The sequence below is a fragment of the Bemisia tabaci genome, chromosome 4 (genome assembly GCF_918797505.1).
Source record: "Bemisia tabaci chromosome 4, PGI_BMITA_v3".
In the NCBI taxonomy this organism is placed as follows: Eukaryota; Metazoa; Arthropoda; class Insecta; order Hemiptera; family Aleyrodidae; genus Bemisia; species Bemisia tabaci.
In genome coordinates this window covers 54,092,260-54,117,986 of record NC_092796.1, presented here as the reverse complement: position 1 = coordinate 54,117,986, position 25,727 = coordinate 54,092,260, and the positions used below count along the sequence as shown (strand labels likewise).

At 38.3% G+C, this 25,727-nt stretch overlaps 2 protein-coding genes across 2 annotated transcripts in view; one reads left to right on the top strand and one right to left on the bottom strand.

Annotated features, from left to right (window-relative positions):
* The window catches only part of LOC109034086 (pickpocket protein 11), a 68,358-nt gene extending 43,125 nt beyond the window's left edge, over nt 1-25,233 (bottom strand). The window contains exon 1 of the mRNA XM_072300074.1: nt 25,092-25,233. The gene's annotated coding sequence lies outside the window, so the exon portion shown is untranslated. The remainder of the gene's footprint in view (nt 1-25,091) is intronic.
* Nucleotides 7,314-24,169, top strand: LOC109034169 (clavesin-2). The gene is made up of 8 exons (XM_019047171.2): nt 7,314-7,507; nt 14,002-14,202; nt 15,592-15,683; nt 17,010-17,160; nt 18,351-18,547; nt 19,152-19,262; nt 20,601-20,751; nt 22,899-24,169. The coding sequence occupies exons 2-8, from the start codon at nt 14,010-14,012 to the stop codon at nt 22,940-22,942; spliced, it is 939 nt and encodes a 312-aa protein (XP_018902716.2). The 5' UTR covers nt 7,314-7,507; nt 14,002-14,009; the 3' UTR covers nt 22,943-24,169.
* Nucleotides 25,234-25,727: the final 494 nt, after the last annotated feature.

Sequence of the window (25,727 nt, the reverse complement as noted above, 5' to 3'; positions counted from 1 at the left end):
ATTCGGAAGGGAGACACACACTTGCACTGGTTGCTCAACGTGTAAATTGGATGAAAGCAAGGTGGAAGAAACCAAGAGTGTCACTGCCACGGTAGAAGGTAGATGACGTCATAAACCGATTTTTTTAAAGCGCGATATCTTGGTTAGTATCGAACGTAAAGAGTTGCTGTTCGGACAGATTGAAAAATTTTTAGCTGATCCACAAGTATCAGAGCACGATTCTGTGACCAGCGCAAATGACCCATCGCACTCCGAAAACTTTGCTTGCAATTCAGCAATAATAATCATCCCCAACTTTTAGAGGACACAATCTACAACATGACTCACTCGCCCTCGAATTGCCACTTCGGGCAAACTATATAAGTAATTTGCTGGGGGGTTTTCATTGTTATTACCTTTGTTTTTTATGTGATAAATAAGTTCTTGAAATCGATTGTGATATAGGTAGCAAGAAGAATGGATATTAATTCAGAACCATTGAAGGGGACAACATTTTTAAAGCTGATTAAATTCAACCACTAACATATAAAAACAAAGGAAGGGGGGACAAACAAGGGGTAGACCTAGCAGAGGAGGGAACTAGAGAATCATGTACATTTTTCTTTTAATTTTTAGAAAAAAAGGGGGACGGGAAGTAGTGAATATGCCACAAAAGAGTCTCAAAATTTCTCTCCATCAGTTAAATTCCACTATCAATTGACGAAGAAAATAGAAACACCAGAGATGGAAAACTAACTACGCGTAACGTAACCTAAATGACATTTCCTTTAAAAAAAAATACACTTAAAAAATCGCCGCTTCAATAATTTCAGCCTTCAGAAAATGGTCTGATATGACATAAAGGGGTATAAAGAGAAAAAACCGGTAGCTCCAGCTTCGTGTCGTGGAGATTCGCAATACACGCGGTCAGTGTGCTGCGCTGTTTATCTGCTAATTTTATGCCAAGGTAAACAAACTTCTTTCCTGCGCGAATCCACATAGCAGCAACACCGTTATTCAGCTAACCAAAGATCGTGGATCGGAGAATCTTGATTATGATGCGTGTTATTTTTGCGAAGCTGTGATTAGTCCAGCCTTGATCTTACACTGGCGATGCAAGGTACACTCAACGACATTGTCTCGAAACAATTTCCCGTTGAACTAACCTTGACCGGAGCAGATAGGGTAACTCCTGTAATGCCGACGACAACTTATACTAAATAATAATGACTAGTATTGTGACGTTACTCTCGAGAAAAGCGGATTTTTATAATTTTCACCTGAAACCACACAACCTTGTTTTACCTATGACCCCAACGACGATCTGATCCTTTTCTATGAAAATATTTACGCTAATAGGTTGGTCGCTAATACTTACATAATAAGTTCGCTCTGTGAAAAGTTATTTTGTATTCAAATAGTTCTATTTTGGTTGATGTTTTCGATTATTCTAAAATTGTGAATGCATGTGGCTAGGATTCCCGATTTCACCACACACAAGCACAAGTGCAGATCTTTGAAACTCATACTGACTCCGATATTAGAAAAACACAATCATCACTTTGCAACCCTGAACATTTTCCGTCACATTTAATTGTAAGTGAAGGAAAGCAACGGTTGATTTTTTTAGCGCACGGTGCTATGAGTGATCTTGATCTCGCATACCCTCAACAAGAATGCTTTCAAAATTTAGTGCAACCTACCTTGACTTGACTATTGTACCTTGATAATTCTCACAAGATCTTATAATTTTGTGTTTATTCATTTTTTCATTCATGGATCAGTGATACAAATATACGATATTAACCCTTAGATGGCCAAGAATTTTTGCACGCATCTCAAGTTGGGTAAGATTAGCTCGTATTGAAACAAATTAATCTTGATAGTTTCTGAAATATTATTTCTGTTATGTTTATATTTTCGAAAGCAAGAAATACTTTTTTTGATATTTCACCTCTTCGGTAAATAATGACATGGCGCTTCCTCACCCCCACCCCTCCTTATCTGTCAAATGTAAGACTCCAAGAAGAGATCCCCAATCGGAGAGAGATCTCCCCCAAGACATCCCAAATGGGATTTCTAGGGGTTGCCGTCCATAAAAATTCCCTGACACGGCACAACTTCCGCTAAAATACCAATTTTTAGACGTGCGTCCTGTAGGAAGCTTGATAGACCCCTAAGAATTTGTTTTCTTTTTTTTAATTGATTATTGATTTGAACACATCATAGCATATTTTCAGCAGCCTTAAACTTAACTTTTCTCAAAGCTCAACAATAAAAGCCACTTTAATGCGCGTTGATGACGACGCAAAGATACAACTATTCGTGCTTGATGGATGTCCGTGTTGCGTCTGCTATATTGAAGGCGCGATGAAGCGAGGCGTGAGCTCGCAAAGTTCCGTAGTGAATCGTCACTCAAGTTGGGGAGACAAGTTTAAAAACGAGGCTGGATCACGTTTTTCGTATCCTCGGCTGTGTTGCTAACGTAGCCCTTAGAGCACCACAAGAAATAAAATAAAAGGAGCAACACAGCATTAAAATAGAACAAGGGAAGGGGCCCTCGTTAATGACGGCGAAAAGATACAACTAATCGTGCTTGATGGATGTCCGTGTTGCATCTGCAAAATTGAAGGCGCAATGGCGCGTGGCGTGAGCTCGCAGAGCTCCGCTTAATTCCACCAATGAAATTTCACCTGAATGTTATGACCTGCAATCAATCCGTCAATTTTTCTCGCGTGAGCTCAATCTTGAGGGGTCAAGAATCGCCTAAAATGTCTTAAATGATCCGTGTAGAATGTTAAAAGAGGGACGACATCGTAGAGCTGAGGCTCCAACTTTGCTTGCCATTCCCTCAAATTGCTTCACATCCTCTGAAAAATTCGTCGCTACTGATGAAATGCGCAAGGAAAGATATCGATGGCCATAGTGCGAAACCACGTATCTCCGTTTATAACGTTGCAAACTTCCTGTCAACTTCATGGTATCCTTTGAAAACTAGTCAACGTATTTCATCGAAAACTTTCTTGATTTTTTTCCTCCATCAGCACAATATTCTGTATAAATTTCAAGCTGTAAAGTTGGTTTGTTTCTCCTCGAAAAAATAAATTAGAAGCGGACATTTTGAAACACCGCAATGAAGATACGTGGTTTTGCACTATGGCCATCGATATTTACCTCCCCTAAAAATGACAGTACGGAAAAAACGAATTAGCGCCGGAGACACGAGCTGGATGTAGGCAAATTGGCGTTATCTACTTTTGTTCCGTCCCACACCAACCGGTTCAGGGCTTAGACGCAAAAAGGGTATGTTGCGGCTCTACTCAGCTGGGTGTGGAACGCAAAACAGTTAGGTAACGCCAATTCACGTAGCCGGGTGTCTCTAACGCACTTTTTTTCCACGGGACCCTCACGAAGAAAAATGGATTGTTCATTAAACAATTAAATTCTTAAAAAATATGTTTGAAATGTTTCATATTTACATTTTACAATAATGGAAAGCTAATTCAACCACGGGGGTGGTTGAATTAGCATTTTTTTACTGTGAAATCTACATTAAAACATGTCGGACACTCTGTTTCATTACAAAATTGTTAAATCAGCAATTTAATTTTTTCCGTGCCATTTAAAATAGGATCCATTATGTCAATCTGAGCTTTAACCTTCCTCTCTTGCCAGGTATGACATCCCCTTCCTCCTATAAATTCTCCCTTTCCATGGATGTGCGACACAGAAAAAATGAAATTGCTAATTAAACAATGTTGTAGTTAAAGAAAAGTGCCCGACATGATTGAGAGTAGATTTTACAATAAATAATGCTAATCTAACCCCTGTGGTTCAAATAGCTTTTCACTATCGTAAAATGTATATTTGGACCAAGTTCGGCACACGGACTTTATGTCCACTTTGTTTACGTCCACAGACTTTTCGTCCACAATTTTTACTTCCATAGTTCTAAAGCCCACACTATTGTTAAGTCCATTACTTAAGGGTGATTTCACGATAACAGGAATAGTTTAAATGTGAAATACCTTAAAAATAAAAGTGCACCAATTTTAACAGGATTTCATTACCTCATTTTAAAGGTATTAAACTTCCTGTTTCCAGCTTTGGCACGCTTTATTTTGATTCAGTGCAAAGTTAAAGTGATTGATAAACAAGCCATTGAATCAGGTATCAGCGCTTCCCGCGGGACTGCCGCGGAGGTCCACGCAAACATGGCGGCCCTGCCAAATTGTGTCGGTTACGTAACAGACGCAGCGTAACCGACACTTGAAAATGTGAGATAAAAGATGATACAAAAGATGAAACTTGGCAATTCTTGAGTTATGAGGTGGAATTAATGCTGCCTTAAAAGTTTTCTAAACTTTGGAGACTTCCTTTTAGTTTAATAATATTAAATTGAGGTTTTTGCGTAGTGAGGAATTAGTGCTACACACCTTAAAATCACTGGTTTTCTTAATAATTAAAGTTTTCATTGTAAAAAAAACTGACTTATCAGTAATGGTTTTGTCGAGAAGACTTCAGCGAACAATTTGATGGCAGTTTTGAAACTCCTGACTCCATCTGGCGAGATGAACACTGCACTTAATACAACTGCAAAAATTTGTCGCCAAATGTGGCGACACCTCTTTCTAATGACTTTTCTCGCTCAATAATAAACATTTCAGTTCAAACTGGCAATTTTCTTGAACATTAGAGTCTCTTTTCAGCAAATATTGCCAAAGAGTTCATGATCAGTACTGATTTGTTACCGCAAATTGCTCTTTTGCTTCAAAATCGGGGTTGGCGACGCGTAACCGACCGGACATTTTCGGCCTTTAAAGTCTCATATTATTAAATATAATAATAATTTATCATATTTTTTAGCATGGATAGGTTCAGAGACATCATACCTATTGATTAATTCATTTGGTTTTCAATCGTTTTGCCCTATGTCGTTCATAACCCACGGCGACACGACTATTCCTCTTATCGTGAAATCACCCTTAAACGTTCACTAAGTCAAGTCCACAAATGTAAAGTCCACTAAAATAAAATTCAAGCGTCATATTTTAGTCCGTGTGTAAAATTATATTGACAATATCCAAATGAGAAAATTAAGAGAGAATGAGGTGTTGTCATCGTAACTCATATTTTAAATGAAATGTTAATTTCTTCTTTTGATTCATCTTTTCAAATTGTCTTTGGTAAATACTTGATCTCATTTCTATCCTTGAAATTTCCAATATAAAATATGCCTTAAATGTACATTCTTTTTTTTAATGAAATTGATTACTTCATTTTAAAAACATTTACATTTTTAAAACGTGGTAAATATTTGTAAAACCTTTTCCAAGCAATGGCATCGATATGAATCTCAATGAGCCGTAGTTGTGATGAAAGAAACTATACAAAAATTAATAAAAGTGGAAAAAAACTAAGAAACACGCAATTTTTTGTTTTTGACCTATTTGTACATCGACCTCTTTGAGTCAAATACGTCCAATTTTGAGCGTTTTGTTGCGCTTACACCACGCTGCAGCACAGTAAAAGCCCAAAACATAAAAGCATAAATTTGAATGCTTTGGAAATCATTAAATTTGACACGGAACCACTATTATATTTACAAAAAACAGATTATATTTTCCAGTAGTACATATTTCTTTTTCATCAGTTTAAAAGGGAATAATCAATGCAGACAGTGCAAAAATTTCAAAATCCTGGGTTGAAAAACGCTGACTCCGCGAGTTTAAATATTATAGCCTAACACAGAGCGGAGCGGCGCACGGCGTGTTAGCAGCACAGAACGCGCACAGGCGCCTACAAACCTAACGGGATACTTCACGCATTGCGCAACGCGTAAAGTATCCCGTTAGGTTTGTAGGCGCCTATGCGCGTGTCAGGCTGGTTGCCTGCCGCGCCGCAACACTTTAAGCAACTATTTCGCGTCAGAGGCGTTGCACAGTATCCTACAAGATTGAAGGCGCACGAAATAACTAGTTAAAGAGGACTTTCAATTTTGACTGCATCTGTTACTGAAAAATGTTTAATTTGGCATTCGAGCGTTTCCTAGGCTCCCGCTTCGGTTTTCATCTTATCATATCCGGACAGTGTACACATGAACATATCGACGGTGAAAGTCGGCAATCACATAACTCGGTTTGCGACGTCGCAGACTTCCTGTCATACTTTATTTTTTAAATGGAAAACTACTCGACGGCAATTCTTTAAAACTGTCATGATTTTTCTTCTCAATGCGAAGAAAATTCTGCAAAAACTTCAAGAAATAATATCAATTTGTTCTCCTTTAAAAAAATGACGTAGAGGCGGAGATTTTCAGACACCGCAAACGAGTTATGTGATTGCCGACTTTCACCGTCGATATGTTTTTATCTGCTCTTAGAGTCTGTTCTCTTTCATGACTTGATTCATGAATGAAATGTTTTTAAGAATGAAGGTAGTAGTAGTATGCATTTATTTTTGAGGTGGGTCCTTTCATTTAAATGAGAAGAAAAAAATGTGGACATAACATGCCCACAAATTGGACAATTTTGGACATATTCATGGTTGGACATTAAATCATGTGGACTTAATAAAGACTGGACTTAACGTTTAGTGGACATTAATAGCGGTGGACGTTTATTTAATGGACGAAAGGTAGGTGGACATAAAGTCCTGGAAGCCCGAGTTCATCAGAAACGAATCAACCTACATTAAGTTGAAACTGAGAAAAAGAGGTTTGAAGTGATATTCCTGCATAAAGCTCAATGTTGAAAAGAAACTTTAACCCATCTTTTCATAAACTAATTTATTTTTTTCGACTTCCAGATTTTGACGGGAGAAAATAAACGACTAGTGGAACTAAATCATTCCTTACTCAATTTTTTCGAAAATTTGGGTTGGTTCCTTCCTGATAAACTCGGTCCATTTGAAACACGTCGGACATACTCTTTAACAATTGGGCGTATTTCTATCAAGTGGAACTATGTGCATTATGACGTGAGGCTTGTGATGCATGTATTCTTACGGGTCTTGGGGCTCATGTCTTAATGCACATAGTTCCGTTTGATAGAAATACGTCCAATTAACTGTTAAATTAGCAATCCACTTGTTCCGTGTGCGTGATATAGTTGACTCGCCCGGCGAATTTCCATAAACCTTTTGAAACGGTCGCGATTGCTTCTCAGCAGCACGTTAACTTTGACATGTGCGTGGAACCGGAAACTAACCTTGATCCACAGAGCTTAGAGTTTCAGTTTCGCGGTAGCAACCTCGCACTTTAATTGTTGAGGTTTTTCTTCCTCGGCGCCCGGCGGCGATCAAAGTCGATAACCGATCGCGCTTTCACTGGTTTCCCAGTTGGCTGAGTGGTATCAAAGTCGTGCCACTATCGCTTCGGGCAGGCCGTGTCGAGTCGCTCCTATCGGTTGTAATTGGCTACTCGTCGTCACTAGGTGAACGAATCCAGACATGGTGATGGACTTACTTCTCTCCGCTTTGAATTGAATCCACTGAACCTCTTGAGATCTCAATTTACTTCCGCAACTTGGTAAGTCTCTTTTCTTGTACTCCCGAGTTTCACAATTCCCGGGAATCGGATCCGGCATCCGTACTTTCATTTTCCTCTTTACTTTTTTCAGCTCATTTTCCACCTCCCTCCCCTCTTCAACTTGTTGCGAACTTCTCATGAAGCGCAACTTTCATTTTCGGTCGGATGGTGGTCCGGAGTGCGAAATATGATTCTGTAAGAAGAGGGGGGTGTCTTTTTTAAACAAACCTAAAATTGTTAAGTTAACTTGACGAGAAAGGACTGACGGACTGAAGGACTGTTAACTTCGCGGAAGGTGGTGGGTACACATCTTTCAAGATATTACGTTGTTAAAAGTGTAGTAGCTAGAAATCAAATACCCGAACGATGCGGAAAGGGTTATCTTTTCATTCACGACGGTGTTGCCTTCCTCGAGAAATTGAATGGGAAAATTTTTGAAATTTATGAGCTCTAACATCGTAGAGTTATTGTCTATATCAGTGTTGAAATGTGGTCTCGAGTAATGTTGAATTGTTGACGGTGATTAAGTTAATTATATTTCCCATATGATTCTCATTTAAACTTTGCTATTTGAACAAAGTGAATGCAAGATGAAAATTTAAGTATGAAGTGAAAAAGAATGACGCGAACTCGGTAAAGGATATCATTTCCAATCGCATTTGTGCAATTCATTTTGAGAGAGAGCAGATATTTTCGATAGTGTCCTCGTATTTGAAGAAAATACACATAAATATTATGAAGAATTCAACACGATCAACATGCATTTTCAATCATTCTGTTTCCTTTCGGTGTCTTACCGCCCCACGCGGATCGAATCAATAGGAGAGGTTGGACATAATTCGGAAACTTTAAAAGCTTTATAACTCCGTTTATAAACAACTTTAAGGTTCTACAAGTGGCTTCATAGGTTTCCTCGTAAAATTTTCTTCCTCAATTACCCCTTGAAATTTATTATAATATGAAATAAGTAACAAAATTTGCAGTTTCTAGTCAAAAATTTCATGTCCGAGCTCTTCAATTGACTCGAATAACTGTGCGCCCCCTTGCAATGAGGTAAGCGATGCGGTAGTTTGGTGCGACTGAACAATGGGCACTGTACTTGATATAGGCTTGAACTTAACATGTCATATAGTGGAAATAGCTGATTAACAAACGTAGTAATAAGAGCTTGTCGCAGGCATCTCGTAGACTAAGTTGTCTGTTCATTAGGACACTTCTCGGAGTCGCAGGGTCCACACGACACCTCCAAGAAAAACGAGAAGTCGTCCGGTCAACCCTCGGAGATCCTTCAGAGCAGACAAAATCAAGACATGGAAGTCACCCAAAACATGTATTACATTGATAAATCTTAGTAAAGAGGTAAATACTTCTCAGTTCATTCCTAATTAAATCGGTTTCTGTTGAACGGGCTTAAGTTTTATGCCCGACGAACAAGAACCGATTCAATGAAGGTACTCAGTTGTAGAGCCTGGTGTGTCGTACGCCTGCCGAATTATCAGCTTTTTATTTAGTCTCGTGTGCTCTGTAAGAACACTATAAATTGTGTTTAATGGGTGTTACCAGCCTCACCCAGTCTTTTTTGCTTGCGATTAAAATATGCCTCACATTATTTTGTATACACGGAGAAAAAAACCTCGTGCGTGGGACCCGAAGTTTAGGTCATATGGATCTCTGAAGTTTTTCGGATTGAGTATCTGAACACTTTAGATGCAGCTGCTGAGGTTCGGATCACACATCTGAAACTTCAGTTCTTACATCTGAAGTACTTCAGATGTGAGAAGCGAAGTTTTTCGGATGTGAGAACCAAAGTTTTTTCGGATATGAAACCGAAGTACTTCAGATGTAAGAAACTAAAGTTTCAGATGTGTGACCCAAACCTCAGCAGCTGGACCTTGAGTGTTCAGATGCTCAATCCGAAAACTCCAGAGATCCATATGACCTAAACTTCGGGTCCCACGCAAGAAGTTTTTTTCTCCGTGTAGTAATCAGCATTTTCCACCATACGTCGAGGTTCAACTTTACACTAAGTGCAGTCTTTAGCCGTACCAATGCTTCCGAATTTCTTACCCGCTCTCTTGCGCCGCAATATTCTCCGCTCCATATTTCGAGCCGGCAGAATACCAGGTATTGTTCCCGGGCTCAAAACTTATCAAAGACGACTCTCATTACGCGGTAGGTTTTGGCAAATTGAGGTCGTTAGGCGAGGCGCCTCTCTCAGCTTTGCAAGGATCGCGTCGTTTCCCTCCGATTGAACTTAAGGTCTGATAAGACGCGATTTTCATTCCATTCAATCTCATTAGCGGTGCCGGCTTCACGTGCCGATCCACGTACCTGGTTTTGGTTTATCTCAATAAAAATAGACTAAAGTTTAGACGACAAAAACACACATACATTATAGCAAGGAGACTTTTTTCATATTTAAGAAAAAAACGAGGTGGTGAGGTGAGCGTATTCAAGAAATCTGCGAATGAGAGGAGGTAGGAAAACTTTCAAGCTGCGATTCATTACCTAGTTGCCAATACTCTCTTTAACGCATTGCCCGAGTTATTTAAAAAAAAATGCTTTAATTTCAGTCAAAAAATTGACCATAATGGGCCACTAATCCTTGTGTTCTTATTTAATATTCTGAAAGTACCAGGTGAGTCAATTACATGGTGATTTATTACCTATTTTCGGAGCAAAATTCCTGGACAAGCCCGCTTCTAAAAAGTCCTAACTCTTGAGGGAATTTCAAACGCGCCGGAAAGGAATTAAAAACGTATTTCATTTTGAAATTGTTGCTTGTTTACTACGGATAAAATGAATGAGATTCGATTCTTTGTTTCTGAAGATATAGTTCCGACTCCCCTATTTTTGTCACATACGAGAAGTAGGAAGACATTCGACGGAGGTCGTAGAAACCCGTGCTCTTTTCTGATTGGTGCCGGATGACATCATTCGGTTCTGTGCAAAACCGGGGCGTTTTATGGCCTGGTTACACGCTCAAATTTCCGTCAAATTCCGATTAAAATGATGACCGAGATGGCGGTCGAGAGTTATCTAGATTGATGAGTAAAATTAATTGAAACAGCGTGTTGATTGAAATAAGCATGAAATAAGCACGGTTGTGTGGAAATCAGATGAAGGATGAGCCCCATAGTTCCATCATCCACCATCACATTTTTGCAGGCCGCAGAAATTTGATGGTAGATGGTGCGCACCAGTCACCATTTGATCGGAAATTGATGGGAATTTGAGCGTGTAACCAGCACATTAAATTTGCGGGAAAGGTGGGCATTTTGAATTGCTTATTCCTCGGTTTCCGAGTTACTTCTTCGCGTTTTTAAAGTGCGCATCGTGTTCTACGCGTTATTTTCCTCCAGAATAATTGATTTGCAGTCAAAATTCGTTTATTGTTTAGTGGCCGTTTTTCTTGTCAAATCGTCAAACTCTACGAAACTTCGTCAGACGTGACCGAGAGCGAAAAATTTTGGTTTGAAATGTTGAAATTTCCCGGCAACTTCTCAGCGCACTCGACAAAGGTGCGGGGCGAGGACCTTGAAGAAGGGTATCCGAGGATCCAAAAGCCAATTTTCTAGACGACTGGCCCCACTCTCGCATCGCGCACCGCACGAGACTTTAAGTCTAAAAAGGGAAATGTGAGGTCAGGAATCCCTGGGTTCTCCGCTAGTGCCATCCTTTTCGCTGTTGCCTAGTCTATGTCAACACCCGTCCCGAGCGAGAGGATTTACGAGGAGCCTCTCTGAAAGCTGATCTGACGTTTCGGGTATCCTAAACTCATTCTAAGTGGCTTCGACGGTAACACTCGAAAATCCGCCTTATTGGAGCGCGAAGCCTGTCGTCACAATGATGCCGTCTGAAACTTGTAAAGTGGATTTTCCCATCCGTTTGTCCAGATCTCCAGATCCGCGAATCTACCCGGTTTTGAAGTGGAGGGTTCTGCAGGACCAATGTTGCGGAAATCGGTGGATCCCTAAGGATGCTCCAACGGTTGAAAGGTTCTGAAGGGACTGTAGGATCTTGATGGTGCGGCTGAAGCACCGTAAGATTTATGCTAATCACTTCATGACCGAATAAAGGTGTAAGCGTGCCAGTGGGCCCATTGCAAGCAAGAGAAAGCCAAATAAACATACGATTTACGGGTTAAAATCGCACAAAAAATCACGTTAAGCACGTTAAAAAGGTCTGAAATCCATTTCTCAGATCGCAATCTGCGTAGTTTGTGACACGATTTTTCGATTTTCCCGCGTCTCCGGACAGTTTCTCGCAATCACCGCCGACCAGGTTTGCACAGGCAGAGAGGTAATAAAAACTACCCTAAGTAAACAAATGATCTCACTAACTTTTTCTATTGTATTAATTTAATGGTTTTCGAGTGTTGTTTTTCTTTTGCTTCCTTTATTTTGTTGAAACAAAAGATTTGAACCAATTGAAATCTCTCGCAAGGAGAGTTTATGATAGTTCGCGAGATTGTTTATTTATCTAGGTACGGTCTCTCACCGGGAAAATCTGACTGCCGGGCACCAAGAAAAACTGCCCGCATACGCGGTAAATTTGAAAAAAAAAAAACGTGTTACAAACCACGCGGATTGCCCGCTAAGGAGTAGATATCAGACTTTTTTGACATATCCAACGTGGCTTTCGAGCGAATTTGCCTTTTAGAAAATGTATGCAGTTTGCAATATCTTTTACGCGTAACAGACCCGTTTCTGTGGATAAGAGGAAGAGGGGAAGAGGGGGAAGACTAAATAGAGGCCTATCATTAACCTCAAGGTGGCAAAGCAGACAGAATTATGTCGGCTGCCTGCTTCAATAATTAGAAATTGTGTATTATCCACCAAAGATCTATCTTCGATGCAATATGATTCATAGTCTTGCACCTTTCGCGATACACGATCAAATTCCCGAACCGATTTACCATCAAAGTGTCGGGAGTCGTTAGTCTTAAAATCCTTGCTTCGCTCTTTTATAAAATGAAAACTTGGCAGAAATGTTTCGTGCGGCAGGAAATGATGGATGGCGACACTCCATTCTGATCAAAATTGGACGTGCCATCAAATTTTGATCAAAGCGGAGTGTTGCATGGTGACCATCAGTCATTAACAGTCTACTTAGATCAGAATTGGTTCGAAATGTGATCGTGTATCATATCGAGACCTAGAAAGAATTATTTTGATTTGTGCATAAAGAAGTAATGGTCCATATTTGGATTAGTATAATGTTTGTAAATAGTAACTATTTGTAAGCTTAGTTAAGTTAGAGTCCACCGACTCCCCAGCTCATATTTTTAATCACTCTTATTTTATCAATAACGTATAAACGGTTAATACTGTTTGTTGTTTGTTGTACCTTATAAAATAAAATAAAAAAATAAAGAAATAAATAAATAAATATATTCGGAACTCATGTATAAGTAATTGCAAAGTAAACGGTTGGGCACCGAATACCTACTCAAATCTGAGGTGGGAAGGGTCTTGTGTCATTCGACTCTTTTTCGTAACCGACTGCCACAAGGAAGCAACCAAAGCGTTCCCCTTGCGGTTTGCGCCGGTCCGCGGTTTGAGCTTTCCCGTTCCGCTAACCTCTCCGTTTTTCAATTAATTCACCACGCCCTTCGACCCTGAGCCTATGCTTCGGTAGTCGCTACACACTGGGAGTTGCGTAAATGATCAGGGCCTTCGTGAGGGTATTTCCACACACACACACTCACAAACAATCAATTCGGGGCCCCCGTCCCCCTCACAATTAATGGCTGCGAGACGGAGGTAAAAAAGCTCCGAAGCTGTATGATTAATTCTCGACAATGTAGACCAGATTTACGTGCTCTCTTTGAAGAACTCGGTGTTTGAGTTTGGTAATGGGATAATTACATTTTTAGTTGTACGGAAAAAAGGCTTGGCTCATTTTGACACAGCTAAACCAAATTCGTATTTTGTACTTAAACTTATTGGTACTGTACAGAAAATGTATTGGAGCTATACTCCAACTCATTTGAGCAGCATAAAGTAGTTAGAGTAAAATTATTCCAATAAGTAAGCAAATCACTCAATCATAATAATAATAAGTTTATAATAATATTTTAAGTTGTTTACTCCAATTTTAAAGTTTTAATCCCAATTTTAAATTTTTAACTTCAATTTTAAATTTAAGGACTCTCCTTTGCATTGAATTGCCGGGGGAGGACTAAATATCTACCGGTCTCGAACTGTGAATTGAGATACGAGAACATAATAATAATAAACAAGGTACCAATTAGTTTGTGCACAATACAAATTTGGGCTAGCTGTGTAGAAATCATCCAACCCTTCCTTTCATTATTGAAACACTTTGTATTATTGAAACAATATCGGAATAGACATTTATTAATGAACATTGAAAATTGGAAATTTTCACTGAGAAGCGGCTCATTCGGCGTCATATTTGCCATGCTGAATGAGGACAGAATTCGGATAGCCAAATTATTATCACCTAAATTTTATGTGTGTTTGTTGCAGATCTAAAAATGGGTATCGAGATTGAGAAATCCTTAATCGAGCCAAAGATGGTCATCGAATTAGACGACGAGCCTCTGATTAGAATGTTATCCGACCCGCACATGATCAACTCGGAGACATGCAAAAGAGCCAAAATCGAACTCGGCGAAGACTCGCAATTGCTGAGCCGAAACATAATCGCACTGCGTGACAGGATTCTAGGTTGGTGCCAATATTTTCAAGAACGAGGAAAAAGTTAAAAAAATAAGTCTCTTAGATCCAGAGTCCTTACTCTTAAAAAATTGACAAGAAAAAATACCTACTCGTGGTTCAATCGAATTTTTGCTTGAGTCAAAAGTAAATCCGCTTAAATTAAGAGGCTTGGCTCTCGAATTCAAGCAAAAATTCGATAGAATAAGAAATATTGTTTCTTGTCAATTAAGTTAAGAGCCTGGAAGCTAGATCCAAGAGACTTTTTTTCCAGTGAAATGTCTGATATTTCTATTTGCGTGTCGTCATGACGATGAACGGAACGCTACCCTTAGTAGCGGCTGTTAGGAAAAACCTCTGAGGAAACTCGTCAATTTCAGGAAGACAATCGTTGAAAACACTGTTAAGACTTATGCTTTAAGGTCATTCTTTTCTGACTATCTCCTGCTAGTTCTATTGAACTCTTTTCTGGATATTTTTTTGAGAAAAATGTACGATAGGTAAAGTTTAAGCTAAGGAAGTGTAGTACAAAATTTCTCGAAAGATTTAGGTGCTCAAGTTTTTTATCCCTTAAAATGCTTTCAACAAATGTTGAAAAGACTCTTAACACTTAGATGCCCTTTTTTTTTTTTTTTTTTTTTTTTTTTTTTTGTTTTTTTTTTTTTTTTTTTTTTTTTTTTTTATTCGCAAAATTCATAGTCAGGGTGAATTGATCGATACTCAAGTACATTAATTTCGATAGATTCTGAACGAGGCCGGGTTACGTAGTCCAAACTGTGCGTAAGTATGAGAAACAATACTAAGAAATGGTCCGAACGGTGCTGGGTCCACACCATTTTGCGGAGAAAACAATGCCAGAAAGTTCAAAAATTTCAATTAGAGTAAAAAATGTTGAGCTCTAAAGAGTACCAGTGCAAGACTAAGCTGAACACTCTCCCCATAGTCTTTTACTGGTGCTCTTCAGAGCTCAACATTTTTTACTCTAATTGAAATTTTTGAACTTTCCTGCTTCGTTTTCTCCGCGAAATGATGTGGACCCAGCACCGTTTCACCACCTTGTTACGCATTCCCTAATTTCGGCTGTGTTGCTGCAGTAGTCCTTGAAGAACCAGCACAAATAAAACAAACAGGACAAACACAACATATAAATAGGGCAGGGGAAAGGTCACGCGTTGACGACGGCGCAGAGATACAACTATTTGTGCTTAATGGATGTCCGTATTGCGTTTGCAAAAGTGAAGGCGCGATGCCGCGAGGCGTAAACTCCCAATGCTCCGCTCTATGCTGATGTACCTCTGAATAATATAATAAAATCTCATTAATAGTCAGATTTTTTTTTAATGAAAAGTAATGGCACATACGTGTAATCAAGTGATGTAACGTTTGATTATTTATTTTCAGAACATCCCGAACTCAGAGCGAGGATCGATGATGTATTCCTATCTGCATTTCTACGGACCAAAAAACACAATGTGGAGAAGTCTTTCGAATCGGTAAAGTTTGACTTATTTCACGCAAAACATATAATCGTCGAGCACTATTTATTGTATAAAAATAACAGTAACGCAACATTACAATTTACTAATCCAAAAAAAAGGGCCTTAAAGGTTATGATCATCGTGCCAACAGATCGGATTTTCGATCGGAACATGTAAAATTTTTGAAGGAGACGGTGCCACTAGTTTTCTCTAAAATCAACTCCGAAGCTCAAGGAAATGTCTAAAAAATAAGAAATGTGTTCTAAATTTAATTTTCTCTTTATCGAGAAAGCAGTCCTGCTCCATGAATAGATCTACCCTCATATTCAATCAAAGTTTCCACGCAAAGATCGGGTGAATTAAATTGGCTTAGTTACAATGACTAGGCAAGATACCCTGAGAGTTGAGAGTCGTCACTTCCCTACTTTTCGACTTAATTCGGAAAAAATAATGTTTCGGAAGTATAGCATAATTTAAGGTAGATAAGCACATAAAAATGTGAAGAAACATCCAAAGAGAGTGTAGTGAGATGATTTCTCTAAAATTACTATCAATTCAAGCGCCTTTTTCCTCAGTTATGTCGGTCATTGACACAGTCACTTTTGCCTTTGCGATAGATACTGCCTCGATGAAAACACTGAGACCCAACGCGGTTGGATTATCACAACAAATTACCACAATCGACAGGTTATGAACTTGCACTAATACGTTCAATGAAATTGAACTGGGATGTGCATTGTTATCTAACAGCTCTTAACCGGCTTTTTATATTCGTCCTAGATTTTTTCACTCTTTCCCAGTCTTTTTCCTACGTCTTTTGGTCTAGTCCATTAGCTAGGTGTTCCTCTTTATCGCAACCTAGAAAAGTTGCATTTACCTATGCGATGAAACTGAATGTCGAAGCTCACGTGTGAATGGTAAATGACGAGACTGATAATATCAACTCACGTTTTATTTCTTACACTATTTGTGGGTAAGTTCATCGCGGACGATCGTATGTGGTCTTCGTGCGACGTATTACAAACACGCAGATTTAATTAAAATGACGTAAATGGAAAATATTGCAGGGACCCCCCCCCTCTTCACACCCCAGCTAGCATCGTAACTGGAAAAGGAAAAAAATTGTTTTTGGAAGTTCTTCATTTTCTATTGGAGCACAACCTCTCACAATAGCACGAGACCATTTTTATTAAAAAGAAAAAAAAAGATGACTGTTTCTCTCGAAGAAGCTTTCATGGAAATGAAAACTTGATAGAGAGAAAATAATAGTTTAAATTAAGTAATTAATAAGTATTAAATTATTAGTTAAAAATAAGTTTGAATTTTCTTTCCTTTTTGCAGGTGAAAAAGTTTTACAATATTCAGCGGACGTATCCAGTACATTTTGACTTCTTTCTTCCTTCAGAAAAATGTTACCTTCTCAAGAAACCTTTGCTTGTTGTATGCCCTCAGTCGGATTATTTAGGCAGAAAAGTTGTTCTTGGATTTCCACGTAAGTTCATTAATTCCAAAAGTGGAAAAGTTTCTGAAAAAATATGACACCATGAGCAGCACCAGAACTCTAGCTGCAAGCACCATAGCATAATATCGGAGACAAGAGACCCTCCACTGGCCTCTTGGCGACACGTGGAGGCTTTTACTTTCGGGGATTCAACACCTCTTTGTGCACAATTATATAAAAGCAACAGTCATCTTACCTACTATGTGAATGATGAGCTCCCGGTGTCGTAATGAGCCGAACAAGTTCTCCAAACTTCAATTTATTTGCAAAACAAAATTCTCAACCCGTTGTTAACCACCCACTTAGTAGGTAGGTCAAGAGTTGGATGTTGTAGTACCGAAAGTAAAAGCTTCCACTATTGCCAAGATACCAGTAATCTTGTCTGTGCATATCATACATTCAGTATGTGATTCCATTATTTAGATTTGCGAAATTGCTTTTTGTCTTATCCGCTAAGTAAATAAAATCAGACCACGCAAGGGCGCCATTTCATTTAGAATTTACGGAAGCAAAAGTTTTGGAGAGCAAAACTTTCATAAACTCCGATAAATGCTGCAAATAGAACTGGATTTGCCCTAGTCCCAATCATCACAGACTGCAATACATTGTAATTACATGGTGAAATTATTTGTGCTACAGCATCAGAGTGTTGTGTATGTTACCTATCTACTGATTGAAGGAGCACTTTTAATTGAAATGTATCGTTTGTTCTTCGTTTGAAATCGGCTTTGATTAATTAAATTTTGTAGAAATATTGCATTTTCATTGCGAAAATATTGCAATTTTACTGCAATAAATGACATTTTTATTTCATTATTTATTTCATTGCACCACGCTACTCGGGTGAAGCTCCCTGATGCTTTGCCTCTTCTGAGTCTCTATTCACAAATGAGGGGCTTAGAGGACACGGTGCATAAGTGCAGTTTTTGCTATTTCGAGAAATACCTGTTTGTAGTTTCAAAATTACATGGATCTCTATGGCGGAGAGAAAGTTCAAACTAAATTTTTGATGCTTAAAAACTATGATTAGGGATCAAAAACTGCACTTGTGCGCCTTGTCCTCTAAGCCTCTCAAATGTCGCACTCTTCTCGATGGATTTTGTGAACATCGAGAGAGATCCTAGCCGACATCCTCATAAAATTCCCGCTTGCAATTTTAAAAAGTTTCAATTTCGTTTCAGGACATATCAATGTGGATAAGTTCAAAATTGAAGACGTTTTCCAGTATGCGACAACTCTCCTTCGACTGCTAATGGAGGATCCTCAGTTACAAGTCGTTGGACTAGTTTTAGTGCTTGACCTGGCAGGTTTCACGCTTTTACAGCAAGCCCGTATAATCACGCCTACCGTTGCTTGGCTCATCGTCAATATCATTCAGGTACGTGCATTGTCAGTTAAAAATCTAAGGCGCCTTCAATTTTTCGTATATGCAACATGGGCATCTCTCGAACACGAATAGTTGTATTCAGGCTCTATCATTTGAGGTGTCGCGTCGCATCCCATTGCGTTCAATGGACTAAATGACTATAAGCAAAAGTCGGTGCGCAGTTGGATCATGTTGAATTATTTAAGATGGCATTTTCAAAATCCTCAAAAGAAAAATTCGAGTCAAAATATCTTTTAAGGCAGAATCAAAAGTTGTTGTAAAAAATTACGTAAAATTATGACCGTACAATTAAGACCCTCATGATTATTTCTGACGAGAACGAGGCATTTCATGTTTATTGGTTATTGTCACTTCAAGATAAATCAATTACTTATCGAACATTTTCTTGCGTATCCGCTAGTAATAGCGTCAGATGATCCTTGGAAAGACAAAATATTGAAATTCACGATGGTAATACGTAATAAAATTGAAAAAAATTTGGGATGTAAGAGAGGGCATACTTATTTTTAATTCCTATACTACTATACTTCCTTACTATTTTAACATTAATTTACTTAAAACCTGACTTTCATGTTCGTGATATTCTGATTTACAGGAGTGTATACCTTTCCGCCTACGAGAGATCCATATTATCAATCAAGCGTTTCACTTTAGCGCGTTATTTGCCATGTTTAGTCCATTTTTAAAGGAGAAACTAAGGAAAAAAGTAAGTTTTTTTCATCTGTTTTTTTTTCTTCAACCCACCGTGCCCGTCCGAATCAAAATTGTGGCTTGATTTACAACTTTAAAACGTATGACTTTTTGACCTTGAGAAACATTTCCAGTTTTAGTCGATGAAAATTTCTGGTGTCGGTACAAAATCAGTCTATAAGAATATTATACATAAAATCTAATGGAGAAAAATAAGAAAAAGATGAAGTATTAGAATTTCAATGGTCTTTAGTTCTGACCCTCATATTTTTCACGAAGAAGCGACATCCTTTCGATAAAGTAAACTTTGGACTTACGCACCTGATTACTTTTATCTAGTCAGAGGCCAGAATGTAAACAGTTTGATCTACAAAATTAGAGCTTCCAGTCTAAGTGAGGTAGATCGTAAAATCAGAAGTTCCTCACTGATTTCCGATAATGCTCTGTTTTGTTCTTGCTCAAAATCAGTACAGCTAAAACAGTGTCTTTCAAACATGGAAGTATTACTGCATGTGCGATTTTCATAAAAAAAGAGTCCTATACACAACAAGCTCCAAGAATATGATGCAGACGATTTGCTACGTTTCAAATTTCCAATTACAAATGAGTGGCATGGAGGACAAGGCGGGTAAATGCGGATTTTGCTATGTCGAAAAATACGTGATTAAAATTTCGAAATTACATTATGGCGGAAAGAAAGTTCAAACTAACTTTTTAATGCCTAAAAAATTAGAATTTGGGAGCGAATTTTTCACAAAATACGCATTAAGACTAGTTTTACTCGAAATCAGTGACACCTCAATTTTGTTTAAAAGAACTGCACTTATGCGCTTTGTCCTTCAAACCCCTCAAAGGAACTTTCATCGAGGAAATCGATCAGCAATAAGCTTCGATTTTTTAAATTATTTATTTCCTTCAGCCCCAAGAAGGTTAGTCTTCAAGGACATTCAAAGAGCAAGTCGTCACATGTTTTGATAAAAAACTAATTGACCTTTGAAACGGAATGTTGAAGCAAAGCAAACAAGAAATATGATTGCCTTTAGCTTATCCCATCAAGATTATGCCTTTCCTTCACAGAGGTTTTTGTGCATGTTCTGCTTTTTGAAGAAAAAGAGAAGAAAGCCTTATCCTTTGATACACGAATCACAGATGTGTGTGAAGGATGAGAGTGGGTAATGTACCGAGATCTATCACACAAAAGAAAGCAATTTCTGACCAAAAGGAGCAAAACTAAGTGGGAAGCGTTTGCTCTGCTCCCTCTTTTTATTCACTTTCATGAAGTGACCATTAATTAATTCAATATGATTAAACGTGTATTTTCACCCATTTAAATATGAAAATTATTTCTTTGCAGATAAGACTCCACGGTAAAAATTATGCTTCCCTCCACGCTGAAGTATCGCCTAAAATTCTCCCTCCCGAGTTCGGAGGTTCTGGAGCGACCCTCGCACATGATTTTGCTGCCACAAATAGATTCCTCATGTCGTGTGAAGACAAAATTAAGGGTAACGTAAAATTACAGCACTATGAAGGGTTCCTGGCCCATTGATTAGTTTTATTTTTAGAGGAGAAAACGAAATAGCGAGCTTTATCATAGAAGTCTCATACTAAAAACGAATAGAAATCCTTGAAAATTAGAGGACGAGGAAAATTAAAGGGTGTAGGCATAAAGTTGATAGCAACGAATACGCACTGTGCGTAGGTATATACAACTAAAGGGTCATCAAAGACATGTACATTCTCACTCTTTTGATTTAAAAAAAAAAAAAAAAAAAAAAAAAAAAAAAAAAAACAGAAGACGATGAAAAGGACAAAGAAAATATGTGGAGAAGTATATGAGAAAAGGAAGAATATGCAAATTAGATTGCCTGTTCCTCATTATCGGTGTACCAGCTTTCAGTTCAGAAATGCATAACACTGTGCCTTTTTTGCCGTTCTTTTTCAAGTTTTTAAATACGCAATGATGAAAGTTTCGAGGCCATTAATAGATAGTTTTTAGTTACTACATAGGTAATGATTTAAATGAAAATTAAGAGAAAAACACATCACAATGTTTGCAAATGTTCCCCATGAGCCGATTATTGAAATTGTGTGTTTGTCGGGCGAACATAGATGACATACGTTAATTGGTCGGTTATGATGTCGGTGGAGTTGATGACAAGCTAGAGGCACCCCTTGAGCTCCTGATAGCTTATCGTCAATTTTACCCGACATAGGCACGACAAAGTAGGGATGAGACATGACCAACCACCCACACTACGCCATTCAACGTAAGTAATCTATGTCCGCCCGACAAACACAAAATTTCCAAAATCAGCCCCTGCTACAAACGGAAACGTCGCAATTCTATTTTCCCAAGCGGATACTTAGCGATGAGACGTTGTAGAAAACACTTAAGAGAGGATGAAATGAGTCACATTACCGCAGTGACACCTTGAATGAGAGTGTTTTAATGAATACGAGGTCTGTTAGATCAGAAACCGGATTTTGGTCATAACTAGCCCACAATGCGTCCAAATTACGTTTTCTTGAGCTATTCTGATAGCTGAAAATATATTTAAGAACGTTACGTTCACAAATTTGAAAAATCATAATTAGCTTCGTTGGTATGTGGCTTGAAGTAAGGCAACCTCAAGATTGTTTTGCGATTTTTATGTTTGACCGAACTTGTCTCTCTTTTTTCGGTCTTGCACTACATTTTTCAACCCACAAGAACGATTGGAGTTTCGTCTCCATACCGTAGCCGTACACTAAAGTATTGTCACCGAAAATTATCCTATCCAAAAATGTAGGATCATTGTTAGAACGTTCAAGCAGCTAAAGGGAAATTGACATTTGGTTGGATTTTCGTTCAACGGACAACAATCAAGGGGCAAAAGTACCTGAAACTCGATGCGTTTCTACATATTCTATCAAAATTGAATGTACAGAGCCTTTAGAAATATTACTCTGTTCAACAAGCTCGAAACGACCATTTTCGAGCACTTTTTCGTGCGAAGGAATCTTCGACGAACTCCTGACCAGTTTCGAATCGTTTAACCCACTCAAAACAGTGGGAACATCTCATACAATGATCTTGGTAAACTTTACTTAGCATACCAAAAGTTTCGGTACAAGGTATACCGAGTTTAAAACAAAATTAAATGTTGAGTCTTTGCTCTATCAGTGATCGCATGCTGAAAATCGCACAACGCACCTGACTTACTCGTATTCAAGATGACACAGAATAGACTCTGATCAAAATAAACAAAATCTGTGAACGTAGCGTTCTTAAGTATATTTCCAGCAATCAGGAAAGCTCAAAAAAACCTAATTCGGACGTATAGTGGGCTAGTTATGACCAAAATCCGGTTTCTAATCTAACAGACCTCGTACTTCACATTTCTGCTACTTAGATAAATTTCACTACCGATGAAATCAGCAAATCTTCATCGTCGGTTCATTTTGAAACTTCATTTTCTAGTAAATGACCTTTGAAGAAAACTGTTGCCTTGCGATGGCTTCATTGGGTAATCGTTTCCTTGTTAAAGCTTAAAATGGCTCATTAGTTCATTTTATCGTTTAAAACCATACAGAAACAGATATTCCTCTCCTAACTATGATTTTAATGTTCTCAAATACGTTTTCATGGTGTTTTAAATATTTTTTTCAGGTTTGAGACGACTGACAGAAAAAGAAATCGAGGTTAATTCGTGACCAAGAATTACATGACCTGGTATCCTCCTCAAGACTGCAATAATTCCAATCAATTGTTGAAAACTAGATCCCAAAAGGTTCAGAGATTATTTGAATCGCGGAGGCTGAGGATTTCTATCGTCGATAATTGCATTGAGACTCAAAGAATGATGATGATATTCGATGAAACAGCCATAATTTTGTAATGTGTTTAGTAACGAGTAACAGCACGGTATGAAATATTACAAATGAGGAAAACTGCCGTTCGAAAAAGAGATGCGCATAGGTACTTACGTTGTTTTCCACTCTAAAGTTCAATTTCCTCTCATTTGTGAATATGATGGTACTGTTTCGACCTACCCTGTGTATTCTGTTTTTAGTATTTCCAGTTGTGGTGAAAGATATACTTTTGCGAAAAGCATCCCATTTGCCAAAACGCATTATGAAGTAAAACAGACATCACATGAAACATACTAAACTTAGGTATTTGATTTCGATTGAAACACTATTTATTTATACTTAATTTAATTTATTATTATGTATTTGTAAAATGAAAACTGATTTGCAGTGTAGTTATTTTATCCTATCTTTACTTAGTCTCAATTATTTCGTAATTTGAAATACGCGGGGAAAAAATAACTTAGTGACTTCTACATTCCTCTTTACCTATTATGATCTCCAGGAATATTCTAGTAACCAGCGCTAGATTTTTGACAAGGCTTATCTTCCTGCTAATTGGTAAACGCGATCAGAAGCATGATTTACACAGACAGAAATCTAGTATTGGTTATTAGATTTTCTATGGATCATGTATCATCAGAAATCTGGTAATCACTAAAATTCTCTGTTATGCGTGTAAGATTCAAAAGAAAGCTGTAGCTTGATGTGCCGTTAAGACTAAGAATATCAGAATCCTAGCAGCTGTAGCAAAAAATCAAACGTACATCGCCAAAGACCCCGAATTCGCAAACGCAAATCTATAATAGAGTTCCTGAGAAGTCTATGAGACAGCGGTTTAATATCCTTTCCTTATTTTTTTGGATCCAGATGGATTGCAATAAACGGGGCTTGGTAAAACCTCCAATCGAGTGGAATGGTAGAACAAAATCTTCATTCATCCCGTAAAAGCACTCGTCTTGTGTGCTTCAAAGTAAATTACGATTCGGTTCGATGGCCTTGTACTGTAAGAACTGCACCGGTTGTTTTGTACAAACTTGTAAATTTAAGATTCTACTGAAAAATAAAATTGAAAACTAAACTTTCCTTTGTTCATTGTCCTGTCTCCAATCTTGGCGAAAGATTACACGAGGTTTTGCAATATTTGCGTAGATACCTCTTTATCTTTTCCGGGACTTTCCTCCCTCTTTTTCGTTACATGAAGTAAGGGGAAAACGGGTCAATCTCAGGGAAGCGACTATTGTAATGCAGGAAGCATTTTGGCATCTGCCGTTTAATAACAATAAGCAGGTTCCCTTCATCTCGACGGATAGGCAAAACCACACCCTGAGACGAAAAAGTGGCATCACTGGGTAAGAAGGGTCATCATCCTTGGATTTGTCCGGTTCGCATCTCTCGTTCCGATTTGGGGGCTGTTTTTCGTGATTTGTGGTTTGATGGGGGCGATTTCTTCTTTTAATTTGAAAATTAAATTAAATCAATGTTCAAACATAATTCCTTAGAGAGTATCACAATCTTCTCACTCTTCTTTTTTTCATCTCTGCATGTCTCTTTTAAAATGTGAGAAGTGAGTGTATTGGAACGATATCTTTATGAAGAGTAGGTACTCGTGCTTAATCGTAAAAAAAGGGTGTTCAGATACTTTTTGCCCTAATTTTAGAGTTCATCAAGGGCCCTGATTTCTTTTTTCGAGATATTCGAGATACTCAAAAGAGTAAAACGAAATTAAAATAACAAGATATTCAAAAGTCTAAACTTGCGAAAAGCATCAAACTCCCGGATTCTGTTTAGTTAACGCTTCCCACGGCTTTTAAAAGTTTTGGAGCCCCAGCTTCCCATCGTAAAAATAGCTGCGAAAAAATCCCAACCTGTGAATAGAGGTTCGACGGAGCAATGTTCTATTTTTGCTTGATATAGAAGCGATTGACATCATTTGTATAGGATTCCAAAATTTCGTACCTCGTTTATAAAATGAATCTAAAAGCTGACTCACGCGTTGCTCTCTCTTTCTGCAGTCTTGCTGTTGAACGAGTAGCAGTATCCCTCTTCAGTCCGTTGAGGTCGAATTAGATCGGTGCAGGGATGAGGTGTTCCACGCCAAAAACATCCTGCGAACACTTCCTCCAGCGTGGGCCCGACCTAAAATGAACGTAGGGGAGCCCCAACCGTGAGGAAGGGGCCCCGAAAACATATCAGCACCCCCCAGACCAACACAGCATCGCTGTGTCAAAAATCAAGTAGACTCGTGATAGAATTTACTATATGTACTTTCTGATGAAATTCGCCATGTTTTTATTCCAGTCTCACTGGAAAAAAACACATTGAATCTAGAGTCCAGACTCTTAAAAACATCGACAAGGAAAAATACTCTTGATTCAATCGGATTTTTGCTTAAATCAAGAACCAAGCCTCTTAATTTGAGCGGATTTCCTTTTGATTTAGGCTTAAATCTGATTGAATCAAGAGTGTTTTTTCTTGTCAATGTTTTCAAGAGCCTGGAGGGTCATTCCACGCCTAGGTAGTCCGGGGGGTATTTTTTTTTCCCCCTCCAAATGACCCAACGATATTTATTTTTGGACTCCTTAATACTCCTAGTTTTTAGGAATATATGTGGTTTACCTCCGTTTTG

What these genes read in the sequence shown, in the direction of transcription:
- LOC109034169 (XM_019047171.2), top strand. Translation starts at nt 14,010, where the DNA reads ATGGGTATCGAGATTGAGAAATCCTTAATCGAGCCAAAGATGGTCATC. An exon ending in TCATCGTCAATATCATTCAG is followed by an intron (nt 18,548 to 19,151) that starts GTACGTGCATTG and finishes TCTGATTTACAG; the next exon opens with GAGTGTATACCTTTCCGCCT. An exon ending in GTGTGAAGACAAAATTAAGG is followed by an intron (nt 20,752 to 22,898) that starts GTAACGTAAAAT and finishes TATTTTTTTCAG; the next exon opens with GTTTGAGACGACTGACAGAA.